The sequence below is a fragment of the Electrona antarctica genome (genome assembly GCF_951216825.1).
Source record: "Electrona antarctica genome assembly, chromosome: 10".
NCBI lineage: Eukaryota > Metazoa > Chordata > Actinopteri > Myctophiformes > Myctophidae > Electrona > Electrona antarctica.
Window position 1 is genome coordinate 46,659,544 of NC_136791.1, and position 18,414 is coordinate 46,677,957.

Consider the following 18,414-nt stretch of genomic DNA (forward strand, 5'->3'; position numbering starts at 1 on the left):
CCTTACCCCTTATCTCTATGACCACCAGACATGCAATACTATCAATAACAAATAATCTGATCATCAGCACAGCAGACCAGGACTCTTGGCAAGGGTGTGTGTGTGTGTGTGTGTGTGTGTGTGTGTGTGTGTGTGTGTGTGTAAAGTTGAATCACCGCCCTCTGGCCTCCCTGCACTGCACTGACACACACCCTGGTGTCTGACGTACATACTTTCATACACACACACACTCAGCTCAGAACCAACTCTTCGCACTCTGAAGACTGGAAGTCTGTGCATCTCTCTCTCCGTGTGTGTGTGTGTGTGTGTGTGTGTGTACACGTGCATGCGTGTGTGCGCGTGACTGTGTGTTATGATCAGAGTGGGGGGACAAAATAACCATCTAACTAGGTCACAGAAACAGAAACAAAGCCCCCCCCCCCCCACCACACACACACAGGCTTGATATACTTTGTTGCTTCACAGACAGCCTGTGTATAACAGTTACTCCCCGATACTGTATGCCAGTCTAACATCTAAGAAAAGAGTCTCAACTAGTTCACCTTTGAATTAAATTAGCCATTTTTTACTTGGCAGCGGTGACATTTTCTAAATGTCACAGGAAAGTAAGAGCACCGATAAGAATGTGTGAATGTCGATGGACCTGGTGCTCAACACTGAGCCAACTCTTGAGCAGCAGTGATGTGGGACAGTATAACAAGGAAAGTAGAAAGGGCCCAGTAGGTTGATTTGGGCCCATCTGAGTTAACCCATTTAGACAAGAGTTAAAAACATTCACTTTGAAAGAATATATATATTCAAAGATTTGCGCCACATTTTTACGATTTTTCAAAAATAGCAGACCTACAAGCTCGTAGCGCGCGCTAGAGTGGCCAGCAGATGAGGGAGATTTTACTCTGAAAAGCCCCGCCTTCCATTTCTCCCCCAAAACCAGGAGGTGTAATGTTCCATTACTACCTCGCGCTACCTCGTCTGATCTCTCTTTAGAAGCGTTAAATATTCCAAAACGAGATGCATGGTTAAGTCAGAAATTAGGACAGAACATTGCCGTTCTGATCAAAACCATGGACAGCGATGTAGATTGTCGGCCTGTAAAGGAAGGAATTGAATGGCTGGCTTGCGCGCGTGCGCAAAACATTTCCGGGATCGCTGCACAAGGCGTTGCCTAGCAACGGCCCTGTCCAAAAAAATATATTTTAGGGACCGCGTTTTACACCATTAAAAATGACCTAAAAACGTCTCCAGACGTCTTGGGCCTCCTACGGGTGTAAAACATCTCCAGACGTCTTGGGCCTCCTACGGGTGTAAAACGTCTCCAGACGTCTTGGGCCTCCTACGGGTGTAAAACATCTCCAGACGTCTTGGGCCTCCTACGGGTGTAAAACATCTCCAGACGTCTTGGGCCTCCTACGGGTGTAAAACGTCTCCAGACGTCTTGGGCCTCCTACGGGTGTAAAACGTCTCCAGACGTCTTGGGCCTCCTACGGGTGTAAAACGTCTCCAGACGTCTTGGGCCTCCTACGGGTGTAAAACGTCTCCAGACGTCTTGGGCCTCCTACGGGTGTAAAACATCTCCAGACGTCTTGGGCCTCCTACGGGTGTAAAACATCTCCAGACGTCTTGGGCCTCCTACGGGTGTAAAACGTCTCCAGACGTCTTGGGCCTCCTACGGGTGTAAAACGTCTCCAGACGTCTTGGGCCTCCTACGGGTGTAAAACATCTCCAGACGTCTTGGGCCTCCTACGGGTGTAAAACATCTCCAGACGTCTTGGGCCTCCTACGGGTGTAAAACGTCTCCAGACGTCTTGGGCCTCCTACGGGTGTAAAACATCTCCAGACGTCTTGGGCCTCCTACGGGTGTAAAACGTCTCCAGACGTCTTGGGCCTCCTACGGGTGTAAAACGTCTCCAGACGTCTTGGGCCTCCTACGGGTGTAAAACGTCTCCAGACGTCTTGGGCCTCCTACGGGTGTAATTATGAAGACGTGTGGGGACGTTTTGGGCACAATAACTTTTCTTTTATATATTTTTTTTTATTTGGTTTTTAACATTTTAACCCATTCAGGCCTGACGTCGAAATAAAAAAAACGTTCGCTCTGAAAGAATATATATTCAAAGATTTGTGCCGCATTTTTACGATTTTTCAAAAATAGCAGACCTACAAGTTCATAGCGCGCCACTCGGTGGCGCGCTATGAGCTTGTAGATCTGCTATTTTTCAATAGCTAAAGTATAACATAATGCTTAGTTAAAACACCAAAAGGGGTTCCCGCCCCAAAATGGGTTAAAAGCTATAATATGACACAGATGCGTCCTCAGGTCTAAATGGGTTAAAGAACAAAACCCAGCATAAATACAAATACATCATTGTCCTCTTTCTCTGTCATGTCTTTGTGCACTGCATACTCTGTTTCCTCACATGAAAGGTATTGGATAATAACAACAATAATTACTGCAACAACAAAACATGACGAGTACATATATAAATATACACAACAGCAAAAGATTAAGAATAAAGAGAAAGACAGCTTCAGGATAGACTTCGAGTATACTCTTATACATCAATGCACAATAACTTAAAGGACCACTTCACCACTTTTCAACTTCTCTTCCTATAATTGGTCCTAACTAATGTTCATGATAAAATGGCACCATTTTTTTCCTACTCAGTCTGTGTCTCATAGGAAGGCTGTTGGCAGTTCAGAAACCCGTCCACCAGTGACATCATCGATGGTGAATCCAAGCTAATAGAAACGGCAGGCTTTCTTTTCCTGAAAAGTTGCAATGCAAAAGTTGAAGCCATCGTTCTCACGATAATACAAATCTAAATATATTTTAAAACAAATCTTGTTTAAAAAAAAATCTGCCTAATGATGATGTCACTGGTGGACGGGTGTCCGAACTGCCCAAAGCCCTCCTATGAGACACAGACTGAGTAGGAAAAAATGGTGGTGTTTTATCATGAACATTAGTGAGGACCAATTATAGGAAGAGATGTTGAAAAGTGGTGAAGTGGTCCTTTAAGTGTTAATCCATTGAGACCTGGAACGCATCCATGTCACGTTAGCGTTTTAAACATTATGTTATAATTTAGCTATTGAAAAATAGCAGATCTACAAGCTCATAGCGCGCCACCGAGTGGCGCGCTATGAACTTGTAGGTCTGCTATTTTTGAAAAATCGTTAAAATGTGCCTCAAATCTTTCCGAAAATTGTCATGATTTAGAAAACTTTTCTTTTTAAATTTCGACGTCAGGCCTGAATGGGTTAATAGGTACACAGTAGTCTGACATGGGAGAGAGATGGGGGGGGGGGGGTGACACGCAGCAAAGGACGTCGGGATGGGGATTCGAACCTGCCACACGCCGTCAGGCTGGATTACCAGGCTAGGTGCCCAGGCCATTGCTGCGATTCCTGTCAGGGACTCTCTTATGCATGAAGAGATTCCATTTGGGACTGTGACCTCCTAGCCTGGCTGTATTCAGCCTGGCTGTATTCATATTCATATACTAGAGTAGCTCAGACAGAAAGGCCAGCATTGCAATTCCAGTCACAAGGCTTTGTGAAAAAAGATATAAGATAAGAAGATAAACGTGTATTGATCACCTGAGATAAATGTAGGTGTCTATGGCCTGGGCCATGGCTCAGTGGTCCAGGCACCTTGGCTGGTAATCCAGTCTGGCAGTGTGCCGCGGGTTCGACTCCCGATCCCGACGGCCTTTACTGCATGTCTCCCCCCCCCATCTCTCTCCCCATTTCCTGTCAGCCTACTGTCTGTCCCTCCATAAAATATATAAAATAAAGGCGAAAGCCACAAAAGAAAACATTTTAAAAAAATGTAGGTGTCTGCAGTAGAAGACTAGAAGTTAAACCCAGGAACAGGTAAGAGTTACGTATGAGTCAAGAAAGACTAGTAGGGGGTGCAACAATTACTCGACAAAAACAAAATATATTTAAAAAAATGGTAGAAATTGACTAGATTCTGACGCAAAACAGGAAAGGTTTAACTTAGTCAAGTATAAATATCAAATATGAATCTATGAATAAAATGATCATATCAATAAATCTCACATCAATAATGGATCAATTCAAATCGACAGGACTTGTATGTAAATGTTAACTACATGTCTCTCTCCCTTTCACTCATCCCTTTTGTAGTTCTAGGAGGTACAGTAGGAAGTTGTACTGTACTGTACTGTTTACATACTGTACTGTATGTCTGTGGGCTTGATTAGTGTGTGTGGGCGCGTGGGGGGGGGGGGGATTAGTCAATATAATTAGAGCGAGTATCAAGCCCTTTTTAAAGGCCTGTGGCAGATGCATTTATAAGCCCCTAAAATACACATACCATAAACACAAATACACATACGGTACACAATACACAAACAAACACACACACACACACACAAAACGCAGACTCCAAACTCCAAAGATGGCTTCAAAACATGGATACAGATTAGGGATCAGACTCTCTCTCCCCATCCAATATCCATCTAACCGCCCGTCACTGCACTGCCCTATACTGCCCTGCTGCCACCGCCCCGGCGCCCCCCTCCAGTCACGTTTCCCTGGTGCCTGGCTGTATTATCCCATTTTGGGCGGGAACCCCTTTTGGTGTTAGCATTATGTTATGCTTTAGCTATTGAAAAATAGCAGATCTACAAGCTCATAGCGCGCCACCGAGTGGCGCGCTACGAGCTTGTAGGTCTGCTATTTTTGAAAAATGACTGACGACTGACATAGAAACATAGCTTTTTCAGAAAACTGTCTGATAATCTGATCTCAGGTCAAAATGGGTTAAACATTTCTGATGCACTACCCGTTTATGAATTATGACCTTCGTTCATCTGCTTGACCCAGGACATAAAAATGGTGAATCACTCCGATCTGCGTAAGCATAACTGATATACCCTCGAGTCGACACCAACTACTTTTATCAGATAGACTGATGTCTGTGCTCCTCTGTGGTCATTGATATGAGATGCATATTCTATTCCTATACATTCTCTTCTTCTCGTCTCTTATCTTCTGGTCACGTCATGTGTCCAATACTGTATATATATCTGTGTGTAATAAACTTAAGAACTTGTCGTGTGAAACAGCCCGGTGTCATCGTGGTTTGCGTGCACGCGACTCAACTGAAACGTCACTCTGACCACCCTTAGTTAAAGGGAGACTCTTTAAAAGACCACATTGGTTGGTCAATCGAAATCACAACACTTACTACTACTATACCTCATTGTTTAATTCTTTCATCCTATATTACATTTGGACTTTTTCCCACGCCCACGCGCCAGTCGTATGCGGAAGAGTTGTACCCCCGGCTACCCCGGATGGGACAGGGGACCGATATTCGTCTTTCTATTGGCTCCGGCCGATCACGTGTCACACTCGCAGCATGCGGGGCAAGAGAGTTCTTCTCATCTTTCCGTGTTCACTGCCTCCCATTGGATCATATACAGTACGGCTTCCAATTGGCTCCGGCCGGCCACGTGCATCGTGTGCTGGCCAGCAGTTTTCCCCCTTACGACACACACACACACACACACACCCTACCTGATTTACATGACACGGTAGCCTGCCACACATATCCACACATTTGTGCACAGGAAATTGCACAAAATACTGTATTTATTCATGACGCCATCCTGCTCCCGTCATGTGCTACGATCACCATTCACCACCAAAACAAACAGGGTTGCCAGATTTCACAAGCAATCGGGTCTATAAAACCAGATACTTTGGCCAGGGTTGCCAGATCTTGTGCTTAGAGCAAGCACAAGCAACCAGGTTAACATAAGCAACTGGGCCTGACTGTCAAACTGTATTGTCCAATGTTGTTTTACAGCAGTGATTGACAAACAAACTCACACTATTAAATATAAGGCATTTAAAAAGTTAAATCTGACTTGCCTAAACATGCAGATACCGTTACATAAACGACATACTATTTACCCTGGGTGTGCGTGTGTGTCTACGATGTGCGGCCATCCGCTACTAGATGTGAAGGGCAGAATAAAGGGTTTTAACCCATTTTGACCTGAGATCAGATTCTAAAAATGTCTTCTATACATCCTGACAGTTTTCTGGAAAAGCTATGTTTCTATGTCAGTCGTTCTTCGATTTTTCAAAAATAGCAGACCTACAAGCTCGTACAATAGCAGACCTACAAGCTCATAGCGCGCCACCGAGTGGCGCGCTATGAGCTTGTAGATCTGCTATTTTTCAATAGCTAAAGCATAACATGATGCTAACACCAAAAGGGGTTCCCGCACAAAATGGGTTAAAATGGAGCTGAAACAGGAAATGGACGGCTGTGAAATCCCGTCATTTCCTTCTTCCGATTGAAAACGCGTGGCCTTCGGCCCGCTCACTTTCTACTAGCGTTCCACGAATGAAGGAAGAAGATCCCGAAGACCAAAGAAAACCTCTGGCTACAACTGGAAAACAAATGGTTGGATACTGTAGGTACTTTATTGAACCTGTCTGAAGTACATTCCAGAAGGGAGTGTCACTACCCTCCCCTAGAGCCTAACTTTACATACAAGCTTGCTGTAGCTTCTGAAATGTAGTGGGTGTTCTTGTGTGGTGACGGGAGGACAGTAGTCAGGTGATGCCAAGCGTGATTATTAATAACTACGGCGTCGTTTCATCATCAGCATTCTCACACTCCACAATCCTGCCACACACTCGCACTTTTCCATCTAACACACAACCGCTACCGACCCCACAGCCTCCTTCCCCACACACACACACACACACACACACACACACACACACACACACACACACACACACAGTTGTGAAAGTAGTGTGACCTGTTCAGATGACAGGAGTCCTGTCACTGTCAGCCGCACTCTGATCCACCCCTCTCTCGTTCCCTCACTTATTTAGTAATATAATATCTCCACCTTTCTTTTCCTCACAAGTATACTGGTCACTGACACCGTGACTGTCCGAGATAATCATAACCTTGAGTCCTATAGCACCAAACACACCCCTGACCTGGCCTGCACCCTTTCAGATCCCAGGGTAAATACTAAAAACTCTGGACATGATTGTGACAGTGCTGACCCCCCCTGGCTTTTTAAAGGGCCAGCAAGCCTAAAGAATGAAGGATATGGGGTAAAATAGTTGAATTACATTAGAGTGTTGCACGATGCACATGAGAGATAACGGTATATTCCCATAGAGAGACCAGGTCTCAGACCATGATGTGTGTAATCTATGACAGTGGGTGATGGTTTGGTTTGACCGGGGTAGAGAGTGCATTCGCGCTGGTATTAAAGCGTCATTGCAACTATAGGAAGGACTCTTCCCGTTTAAATGGCATGATTGATTGATTGAAGTATGTATTGACAGTTTGCAGAATTACAGTACATTTCAAGCACAACTCAATACAAAAACTGTTAACTGTCTGTGTGAGTGGACGAAAAGCATTACACTTGTTTACAAGAGGATTCCACCGTTTTCAATTCATCATAATTGTATTTCTTCATAACGAATTGTATTTCTTACAGGCATGCTTTACTACTCTGGATTTATTAACCTGCAGCTTCTCTTTAACAGCCTCATGTTACACTGCTGCTGCTGAACAACAGTTATTCGTGATCGTGAGACAGATGTGATGTTCGCCGACTTGTCAAGACGGTGTCTGCTGTGATAATGCATAACTTTGGACAATTCGTCAACATTAAAGACCACAAAAAACTAACCCCCATTCTGCTTAAAGTACCACCATATATTTGTATGTACTTAAATAAAACAAGCTTAACATCAGCGCGAATGCTCAGCAGCAGCAGTGCTGATGCAGTGATTTAGCCCGCTGGCTAGGTAGCAGTCCCTGCCTATGTTGCACAGGCTAAACGCGATCAGCTATTACCATGTTAAAGTATACAACACAGATACAACCCACACACTGGCTGGCTAGTAACTACACACGCTAATAAAATGGACTGTCCATGCTAATACCAGAATGTTAGTTACCTACCAGCAAAGGCAAGCTAGCTAACCAGTTTAGAAGCTAACGTCAGAACTGTGTTAGCCCCGTCGCTCAGGGGACATTCTTTCACATCATAATAACATGTCTGTGTTCTGTATTCTGTTCTCTTACCTCATACTAGTTCAACTTCCATCCTTAGATGTTTGACAGGGCGGTCCGCTGTGTGTGTTTGTGAAACCATAGGACGTAGGATTCCTCTCCCAAACTATGTCCTTTTTTTTTAAATCAGCGAAACCCTTTCCTGTGATTCTTCTCTCTCCCCGTTGAACCGAATGAAATCATTCCCTCCCGACCGAGGAAGAGTTGGAAAATGGGGTAACGGCGGAGCCAGTTATCGCGAGATCTTGCAAAAGGTTGACTGAGGTTACTATAGTGTCGCGAGATTCCATGTAAAAGCGATATTTTTGCCCTGCCTTATTTGCTTTGCCTCTCTCTCTCTCTCTCTCTCTCGCTCTCTCTCTCTCTCAGGACCAGAGGTCAAATGATGAGGGGAGTGAAAGGGACAATTTGAAATGAGAAAACAATCAACAACCTCATTCAATGACTATACAAATAAGCTTTATCCTATGGAAAAAAAATGACATTATATCAGAAGTTGTTTTGAATACATAGTAATTAGGAAAATATTTTTGTTATATAGAAATAAAATATAGCAATTAATTTGTTCTCTTAATAGTGGGTTCGTTCATCATGTCACAGTGGAGCCTCCCTCGAGTGTTCCTTTAACATTGTGAAATTGGGTGGGGCTGAGAGGTTGGGTTCTCTCTTAGCCCTGAAACATGTCATAATCATGAAGTATGGCTAGCTTCTCTCTGTGTGGTAGTAGGTAGGCCGTAGATCTGTCAGCTTCTAACTGTGGGAGAATGATGTCAGTTTTAAAGTGACAGTCAGGAGGACAGGATGACCATGTTACTACAATTTTTAGTGTGGACGTCTTGGAATGAGAGTAGGGTAGGGTTGATGGCTATAAGGATTATCATTAGTCCGTTCTTCTTAGTCTTTTTGATTGATTGATTGATTGATTGATTGATTGATTGATTGATTGATTGAACAGTTTGCAAAAAGGTACAGTGGTATGATTATACAAATGGTGCTAAAAGGATAACACAAGGGCTTATTCCATTGTGGTCCTGTGTATAGGTATATTGATTGATTGATTGATTGATTGATTGATTGATTGATTGATTGATTGATTGGTTGGTTGGTTGATTGATTACTTTATTAACAGTTTGCAAAAAGGTACAGTGGCATGATTATACAAATAGGTCTATTGATTGATTGTGTGCTTGTTTGTTTGTTTGTTTGTTTGTTTGTTTGTTTGTTTGTTTGTTTGATTGATTGATTGATTTATTGATTGATTGATTGATTGAATACCTTAATACTTTAATATTGCCTTTTTAAATATCATCGAGACATTTAAAGACAAACAATGATATCCGTTCCCAAAATGAAGAGGTTTGATTGTTGTTTCTCATTGTTTTCAGATGCAGTAATCCACAAATACCAGTAGTAGGCAATAACGCAATCATGTAGACACATTCAGCCATAGTAAGGCAGATAGAAGAAGAACACACCACGACAACAACAGTCAGCTGATCGTTTTCTTGCTTTCTTGGTACGGGCGAATTAAATAAATCCACTATTAAGGAACCTAAAAGCACAAAGAAAGCATTGCTGAAAGGGAGAGAGATCGAGTGCACGGTTATATTTATGTTTCAAGTAGGTCCTCCTGGGTTGACGTTTTAAAACACTATAGCTAGCTGGCATAGTTAGCATGAAAGGCTTGTACTGCAGACCCGGAGGAAATGATGCTGAGACCAAGTTCCTTATTCAGGAGACGGTGGGTACTTATAGCCATAATATTAGTAATAGTCTTACTATTAATTCTGCTGCAGTGTCTGTGTTGTCAACTAACAATTGTGTTTGTTGTGTCTAGTAGTCATAAAGTCTTGGAAGACGTGCGTAATGCAAGTGTCATTACTGTATTGACAAATAACTGTCTTAACTGAAGATGTGTGTCTGAATATAATTTCTAAAGCTCTCTGTCTGTGTCACATATGGGTCTCTATAGACACTTCCAGCGCTATTAGACAGCCATCAGGTCAGGGTACAGGTCAAGGCCTGTGGACTCAGTCCACTGAACTTCAAGGTAATTCAGTCATAATAATACCGTAAATGATAATAATGTAATAATAGTATTGTTATAATCGTCATCATCATCATTACTATTACAGTACTCTGTTCAACATAAGTATTAAGTAATGTCAGATTATTTGTTCTGGTAAACAGATGGTTGTTATGGTGTCATTATGTAGGTATTTTTGTGTGTTATAAAGTACAAAAGTAGATTCAAGCCTGCCTTATATATGCTTACAGTATGCAGTTCAAAAGCTTCATTGTGCATTTGCCTTATTGAAAACGTTTTTCAATACATCGCCTATAGTTATGTTATACAATACTAATGCATGTTCTGTTTCCGTCTCATTTCCGCCTTGATGCTTCTAGTTGCTAGGTGACCTGGGCATCCAGAGAGATTTAGTTCCTGTTGGCAGAGAGGTGGTTGGGGTGATTCTGAAAGGTCTGACTCTCTTCCTCTCTCGCATACCATTTTGAACCCCAGCAAACATATTCCGGGGGTACGTTTAGTCAAAAATAGCAGATCTGTACATTTTTGGAGTAGACGGGAAAAAGCCTCACAAGTACAGAGACTACAACCCGGGTCTAGCCCATTTTGGACTGAGGTCGATAAAAGAAAGGTTGAGTGGTGCTCAACCTTTTTCATGTCAAGGACCCCCAGAATTATCTCTATTGGGCCACGGACCCCCATCTCAAAATATGTAGTTCCAGGGACCCCTCCAGAAGCCAATATTTTAGTTAAAAATGTTCGCTCTGAAATATATATTCGAAGATTTGTGCCACATTTTCACGATTTTTCAAAAATAGCAGACCTACAAGCTCGTAGCCATGTTTAAAACACCAAAAGGGGTTCCCGCCCAAAATGGGTTAAGTAGTAAACTGGAAAAACACTTACAGACAGTAAATCACCGTTTAAACAAAGCTCTCTCCATCTTTGTTTAAACTACATTAGATGTTGTATTGTCTTCTTTCTGTCTTCCTGTGCAGTGGGCTCCAGTGTTTCCTTCTTCCAGCCTGACGATGAGGTTGTAGGTAAGAAAAGTGTGATTGTAACTGTTATTTTTTGGTTTGTTTCCTATTCTGTGTGTGCACGTCACGAGTGAATGAAACTCTAATCTTGCCCTGCTTATTTTATTTCCAGGTATCCTGCCATTGGACAGCCGTTGCTCGGGACTCTGCGATGTTGTTGATGTAGACGAACACTATCTGGGTAATAGCAACACACACACACACACACACACACACACACACACACACACACAGTTCTCTTCAGACATTAGAGAGAAGCCTGTGGTAGCATCCTCAGTAAAGTACCACAATTTGTCTTTACACCTGTGACTGACACCTGAGCATGGGCCCTGCAGGTTAAGTTAAGTTTCCAAACTTTTTGTGAGGAGTTTATATTCATGTATATGCATTTGTCAATAAAAAAGTTTTTTGGTTTTGTAGAATTAATCCACATGGCAACCGGGAACAAACGTTCTGTTGCCAATAGAAACCTCTGTAAGGAAACACTCGATTTGGATCGATTCTTCCTTGTAGGAAGCTAGTAGATAGATATGATATTGACAATATTTTGAATACTTCACATTTTCTAAAATATGATGTGTGTGTGTGTGTGTGTGTGTGTGTGTGTGTGTGTGTGTGTGTGTGTCATGTGTCAATTTGTGTCTCCTCCAGTTCAGAAGCCAGAGAAGCTGGGTTGGGTGTGTGTGGCAGGTGCACTGCAGGACAGTGTGAAAGCTTACACAGCACTACACACACACGCTCGCATGGCAGCCGGACACACACTCCTGATCATGGATGGAGCTAGTGTATGTACAAACAGTAAGGGGGTGTGTGTGTGTGCGTGTGCGTGCGCGTGCGTGTGTGCGTGTGTGTGTGGGAGAGAGATAAGACTTTGTATGGAGATAGATGTGTATCTTGTTCTCTTCCCAGGGAAGGTCTGACATGCACATGGTCCCTATTGAATTGATTTGCTTGTCTGCATAATGTGTTTTAACTCTCCCTCTTTGGGCGTTCCTTCCCAGCCTTTTGGCCTGCTGTGCATTCAGCTGGCGTGTTACCATGGAGTCAAGGTCCTGGCCACATCTCACACACCACAGCAGCACACATTCCTGGAGCAGCTGCGGCCCAGCGTAGGTCCGTACCACAATAGTATGTCCACAGTTTGAATTGCAGTAATGAAACTGCTTTCAACGTAACTTCAGTGGCTTGCCTGTTCCGACACAGTCCAGTTAACCTATTTTGGGCGGGAACCCCTTTTGGTGTTTTAAACATTATGTTATAATTTAGCTATTGAAAAATAGCAGATCTACAAGCTCATAGCGCGCCACCGAGTGGCGCGCTACGAGCTTGTAGGTCTGCTATTTTTTAAAAATCGTGAAAATATGGCACAGATCTTTGAATATATATTCTTTCAGAGCCAACGTTTTTAACTCAAATCTTTGCTTCTGAGGGGTTCCTGGAACAACATATTTTCAGATGGGGGTTGGCGGCCAATTACATTTTGGGGTTCTTGACATGAAATATTGAGCACCACCGATACAGAAACATCTTTCAGAAAACTGTCAGAATTTAGAAGACATTTTTAAAATTTCAACGTCAGGCCTAAATGGGTTAATTGGACGAGTTCTGTTCTCCAGGCTCTGCTCTCTTTTTTTCATGCTTTGCTGTTATCTCTTTTCTCATTCTACCCTCTGTTACTTCCTCACCTGTTCCCTCCTTTCCCCGTCTTGTTTCATTGTCTTTCCCCTTCATTGTTCCTCAGGCGTTCAGGAACCTCTCGTAGGTGAGACAATTCTTTCTGTCGCTCTAAACTTAAAGGGGGTGCATGAAAGTGATTTTGTTTTTGTTAAAAAAAAAGGTGTTAAATAAATTCCTATATATTCTGATAGTAATCGTTGTTGTTATAGAGTACATTCTCTATAGCTCTCCCAGTCTCTAGTTCGTTAGTAACCAGGAGAGAGCAAACTAATTAACTAATTGGTGTCCCAGCTGGAAATGTACTTTACGTTTACTAAAGAGCTTGAGAACCTGGGAGACCCCTATTACTGAACAAACACTTTGTCAGAATATAAAGCTTTACGTATTTAACAAATAACCTTTTGTTTTCACAAAATAAATCGTACTTAACCACACCTTTAATTGCTTACCTGTACCCACAGTACAGTAAATAGCATTTACCGGTATGTGATACTTTCCTTAAAGGACCACTTCACCACTTTTCAACCTATCTTCATATAATAGGTCCTCACTAATAATCTTGAAAAAATGGCGCAATTTTTTTCTACTCGGTCTGTGTCTCATAGGAGGGCTGTGGGAAGTTCAGAAACCGTCTTCCAGTGACATCATCGATGGGGAATACAAGCTAATAAAAACTGCAGGCTTTCTAGTCCTGAAAAGTTGCAATGCGAAAATGGAAGCCATCGTTCTCACGATAATGAAAATCTAAACATTTTTGTAAAAACATGTTGTTTAAAAAATAATCTGCCTAATGATGATGTCACTGGAAGACGGTTTCTAAACTGCCCACAGCCCTCCTATGAGACACAGACTGAGTAGAAAAAAATCGTGCCATTTTATCATGATTATTAGTGAGTACCTATTATATGAAGATAGGTTGAAAAGTGGTGAAGTGGTCCTTTAACTTTGGAAGTCGTGTATCATTAATATCTATCCTGTACTGAAGGTGATATCAGTGTGTGCAGTAAAAACAATTTTGTCTTTTGTATCTGGATGTGGTAACTTTATAAAATGCAATTGTCTCCACTATCTAAAGTGATGCTCTAGTCTAATGGTATCCATGGCAAATATTTGTCCAATATACTGTATTATCTATCTAGGCTCTATCTCTATGTCGGCTTGTAGTGACGTTTTGTTTTTAAGGATATTTTATACTGTATGGCTGGAGTTGGTATTAGATTATGTTTTTAATGGTTTGTATCGACAGTACAAAGTCATCTGGCTGTCACTAGCACACTTAGCTTGTGTTGTGTGTGTCTTTAGCCAGGGTGATTCCAGTCTATGACGGCTCATCAGACCTGTTGTCTACTGTTCTGGAGGAGACGGGAGGCCTGGGAGTGGATACAGTCATAGACTCTGGAGGTAAAAGCACTGAGTGTGTGTGTTCATGTGGGTGCATGAAGTCTAAATCACAGCACAGTCACACCCTTGCTTAATCCATTAGAGACATGAAACAACTTGACTAACCTCTGGCTTAACATGTTAAATGTTCCGTTTGTATTCCTGTTTGTTCAGTGCGTCTCCACCACGAGGAGGATGAGTCAGCCGAGACGAAGCTTCTCCCACACAAACATGACATAATCAGTGTGCTGGGAGTGGGGGGGCACTGGGTTACATCACACCAAGACCTGCAGGTATAGTAACAACAGTGGTGGAAGAAGTACTTTATTTGTATTACTTAAAGGGGCATTCCACTCATTTTCAACATTTTACTATGTCATTAATATACCTTAGAGCTGTTGTGTGGAAATAATAAAAAAGTCCCCCCATTCTGTGTTTCCTAGAACTAGAGTTCTGAAAAAAATCATTAACATGGTGAAACGCATCTTGGTGATGTCATCAAGATGTGTTTCACCATGTTAATGATTTTTTTCATAATTACAGTTCTAGGAAACACATAATGGGGGGGACTTTTTATTATTTCCACACAACAGCTCTAAGGTATATTAATGACATAGTAAAATATTGAAAATGGGTGGTTTTCCCCTTTAAGTATGACAATATAGAAATAATAGTAAGAGTCTGAAAATAGCAGATGTACTGTAGAAGAGCACAACACGTGACAATGTGATTGTATGTAGATGGTCTATTTTTGGTACGTGATGCGTTATGAGCTTTTATATCGACTACTGTCGTTACTGTACGTATGACGCAGGGCTTAAGTGGTCGATTCAGTCGATAATAACATGCGTTTGAATAATTTCACATCGATTCATTGATCAATTAAATTACCTCCCACCCCCACTCCAAATTAAGTGCTTCTCATTTTTTCCATTGGAGTTAAAATTAATAATTGATAGTTCAGTGATGTAAATAGGTTTTCAATGTAATGAGTCCCGGGATGCAGGGATGGTCTTTTAGATGAGTCCCACTTCAACGACGTTACGAGTCATATTTTGCAATTTTTACAAATTGCAGCATTTAACTCCCATTTCATTGTCTATGGTTATAATGTGGTTAAATTCATGTAGAAAACAGAAGAAGAAATGAATATTATAACTAAAGCTAGCAAAATAAACTAGAATAAAATAAAATTAAAACGGATGCAGAGGGCGTTGTTTTATTGCTTCCCTTAACTATAAACTGCATTTTGGGATGCAAAATGCACCCTATTTTAATCTCTGATAGTTTGCGCTTGCCTTTACACTGGAGAGTGAAGACCATGCAGTCTTGTATCTGTGTCCTTAATGTCTTTCATCAGTGCTGTTGTGAAGTTGGATGTTTTCTTTCTCTTTTGTGCTTCCGTAGTTGGATCCTCCAGACAGCAGACTGCTCTTCTTAAAGTCAGCTTCTGTGTCTTTCATCAACGGTGACGTCTGGACATCCTCATCAGCTCAGCAAGGACGATACCTCCGTATCCAACACACCTCCACAACGATGCATATATACATGCACACTAATATATATATGCTGTTTACTTTTAACCCATTTTGACCTGAGATCAGATTCTAAAAATGTCTTGTTAAAAAAAGCTATGTTTCTATGTCAGTGGTTCTTCAATTTTTCAAAAATAGCAGACCTACAAGCTCGTAGCTCGCCACTCGGTGGCACGCTATGAGCTTGTAGATCTACTATTTTTCAGTAGCTAAAGCATAACATAATGCTAACACCAAAAGGGGTTCCCGCCCAAAATGATATATCATAACATACTGTACACACAATGCATGCATTGCCTTTGTGCCCACACACGTATTCCCATTTAATCTAAATAAGTCTTAACAATATTGTAATAGACATCCTGAAGGACATTGTGGAGAAGTTATCAGCCGGAATCCTCAGGTAAGACGAACACCGAACATTCACAATGTATTTTGCACAAAAAGAAATGCACAAAAATGCTGACAGCTAAGTTCAGGTCTTTCGAGGCATGTAGCTTGTTAAGAATCATTGCTAAGAACAATTAAAGCATGGTGTTTGAAGGCTGAGTGAAAATATATTCTTTAAACACATTAAATAAGGAAGGTGATAGGCCTAAGTGAACTTGGAAGGTTATTCCAATCGGATGGGGTTTAAAATTCACATCAACCGCTTTCTTTTGAAATTCTGACTGGGGATGATACCCCAGCAAGCCAAATGACGTCATGATAACGTTATGATGACGTCCTCCAGTGACTCCGGTGACGTTCAGGACTAGGCCAGATCACAGCCCATATGGGGATGATCTTTACGTTATTTCCAGGACGTCTTCACCAGATTAAATAATATAGCTTATTCTGGGCCAGATCTGACTAGTTATGATATGACTTAAATTGATCTGGCCTCGATCAGACTCTCTCTGATTCATCCAGGGACGTCCGTCTTAGTGGGTAAAATCTATGTTGGTTGAAATCAGGTGATATTCTGGGTCAGACCTGACTAGTCTTGGTTTGACTTGATCTGGCCCCAATCGAGACGTCACTAATTCGTCCAGGTCCTGACCGTGCTTGCTGGGATAGAAAGGGTGCTCAGTGTGACTATATATGGTGACATGTAGGGATTTTGAAATCCCTATAACCAAACTCGGTCACATACAGTAATAATAGAGCACTATGACTTTCATACATATGTATGTTGTACGACCAGCTTTACAGCATTGAGAAAACGCTAAGTTAAAAAAAAAAAACTAATCCAAGCAGCCATGTCATAACAGTCAGAAAGCATGCGTATGTACAGTATGAGTGGGTATTGGGACATACAGTAGGGAGTGGATACAAACCCTTGTTTGGGGAGGCACCTTAGAAAACTTTGCTGTGTCTTCCCCCCCCATCTACTAGCTACTGTATATTTATCAATAAAGGCAAAAAAACTAAAAAGAATATGGTACATTTCTTTTTAAATCAATATATTTAGTCATTTTCTCTCTGTCCAGACCCCAGCCTCAGGAGCCGGTCCCTCTATATGAAGCCACGGTTGCCATGGAGATGGTCCAGCTTCGCCAAAAGAGGACGGCCGTTGTTCAGCTCTGACAGCACAGCACAGCACTGCCTACATACATCCCCACTTGTCTCTGTGTACGACTGTACGTCACTGTGTACGTCACAAAATGTTCATGTGAATTATCTGGACTCCCCGACACAGCTGATTTGATTATCCGTACCCACATTAAAGACACAGGACTCTTGCAAAATGATTTGATTAGCCATATCCGCGTAAAAGAAAAAAGAAGAATCAAAGAATCAGTCTAAATGTTGAATTGGAAGTAATCACCTGCTCATAACTAATAGTAATCCACACTGAATTTCATCTGTTTTTGTTGTTTTTTTAAATAGAAAAAACTCAATAGGTTGGAAATGTCAACCGACTACCATCTTCAGATGTAATTGTCAGGATCAAAACAAACTACACAACCACATTTGTACAGTTTGGGACTGGTTAAAAGCTGTCCGTTTATCAGATCATTTCTAGCTCACCTTAATCTATCTTAACCCATTAGAAACCGGGAAAGTATCGTGCCATTTTAGATTTTTGCATTGGCCATTAAAAAATAGCAGGTATACAAAGCTCACAGCGTGTCATTTCGCGCCGCGAGCTTGTGAATCTGCTATTGAACTTTTTTAAGTGGTGCAACCTTAAGTGACTGTGTGTGGGTGGCTGGGTGCGTCTGAGCACGAAAACAGCATGGTTGTTTTTCACCACCTGTGCGCAACCTAACACACACACAAACACACGGGTGTGACAGTACAGTACAGTAGAGGGACCCCCACAGTAACTTTGTAATTTCTAAACCGTTTCGGCTCGCCGGAATCGGGCCGGCACCCTGGGTGCGTTCCTGTGAGTCTGGAACTCCCCTCCCCCACCCTGGGGACCCCCACACGAAGTTGCACCACTTACTTCACATGGGTGTGATTTTTTTTAATCGTGAAAGTGTGAGAACTACTGATTTGGAAGGCTTAAGAATCTGCTTCAGGTCTTGATGGTTTAATCGTAGCTATTTGGAGCTCCATCAAACACATTGGTTGTATTATCACAGGTGGTGATAATACAACCCCCCTAAAGGAACCCACTTTGAGAACCACTGCAATAGGAAATCAAGACTAGCCATCTGTTGTAAACTC

At 42.0% G+C, this 18,414-nt stretch overlaps 2 protein-coding genes across 6 annotated transcripts in view; one reads left to right on the forward strand and one right to left on the reverse strand.

Moving 5' to 3' along the window:
• The window catches only part of itsn1 (intersectin 1 (SH3 domain protein)), a 96,807-nt gene extending 88,513 nt beyond the window's left edge, over nucleotides 1–8,294 (reverse strand). For all 3 annotated transcript variants that reach the window (XM_079512953.1, XM_079512952.1, XM_079512951.1), the window contains exon 1: nucleotides 8,111–8,294. The gene's annotated coding sequence lies outside the window, so the exon portion shown is untranslated. The remainder of the gene's footprint in view (nucleotides 1–8,110) is intronic.
• Nucleotides 8,295–9,537: 1,243 nt separating this feature from the next.
• On the forward strand, nucleotides 9,538–18,249 carry cryzl1 (crystallin, zeta (quinone reductase)-like 1). 3 transcript variants are annotated; one of them, XM_079512281.1, is made up of 13 exons: nucleotides 9,538–9,839; nucleotides 10,071–10,148; nucleotides 10,505–10,577; nucleotides 11,123–11,167; nucleotides 11,277–11,345; nucleotides 11,816–11,949; nucleotides 12,166–12,277; nucleotides 12,906–12,926; nucleotides 14,144–14,259; nucleotides 14,416–14,514; nucleotides 15,629–15,734; nucleotides 16,114–16,159; nucleotides 17,229–18,249. In XM_079512281.1, exons 1-13 carry the CDS (start codon nucleotides 9,774–9,776, stop codon nucleotides 17,323–17,325), a joined length of 1,062 nt encoding a protein of 353 aa, XP_079368407.1. In that variant the 5' UTR covers nucleotides 9,538–9,773; the 3' UTR covers nucleotides 17,326–18,249. The 3 variants fall into 3 exon arrangements, with proteins under 3 accessions (XP_079368407.1, XP_079368406.1, XP_079368408.1); XM_079512280.1 differs by having other exon boundaries at nucleotides 14,144–14,242; nucleotides 14,396–14,514; nucleotides 17,229–18,247; XM_079512282.1 differs by lacking the exon at nucleotides 12,906–12,926 and having other exon boundaries at nucleotides 14,144–14,242; nucleotides 14,396–14,514; nucleotides 17,229–18,245.
• The last annotated feature ends 165 nt before the right edge of the window (nucleotides 18,250–18,414 follow it).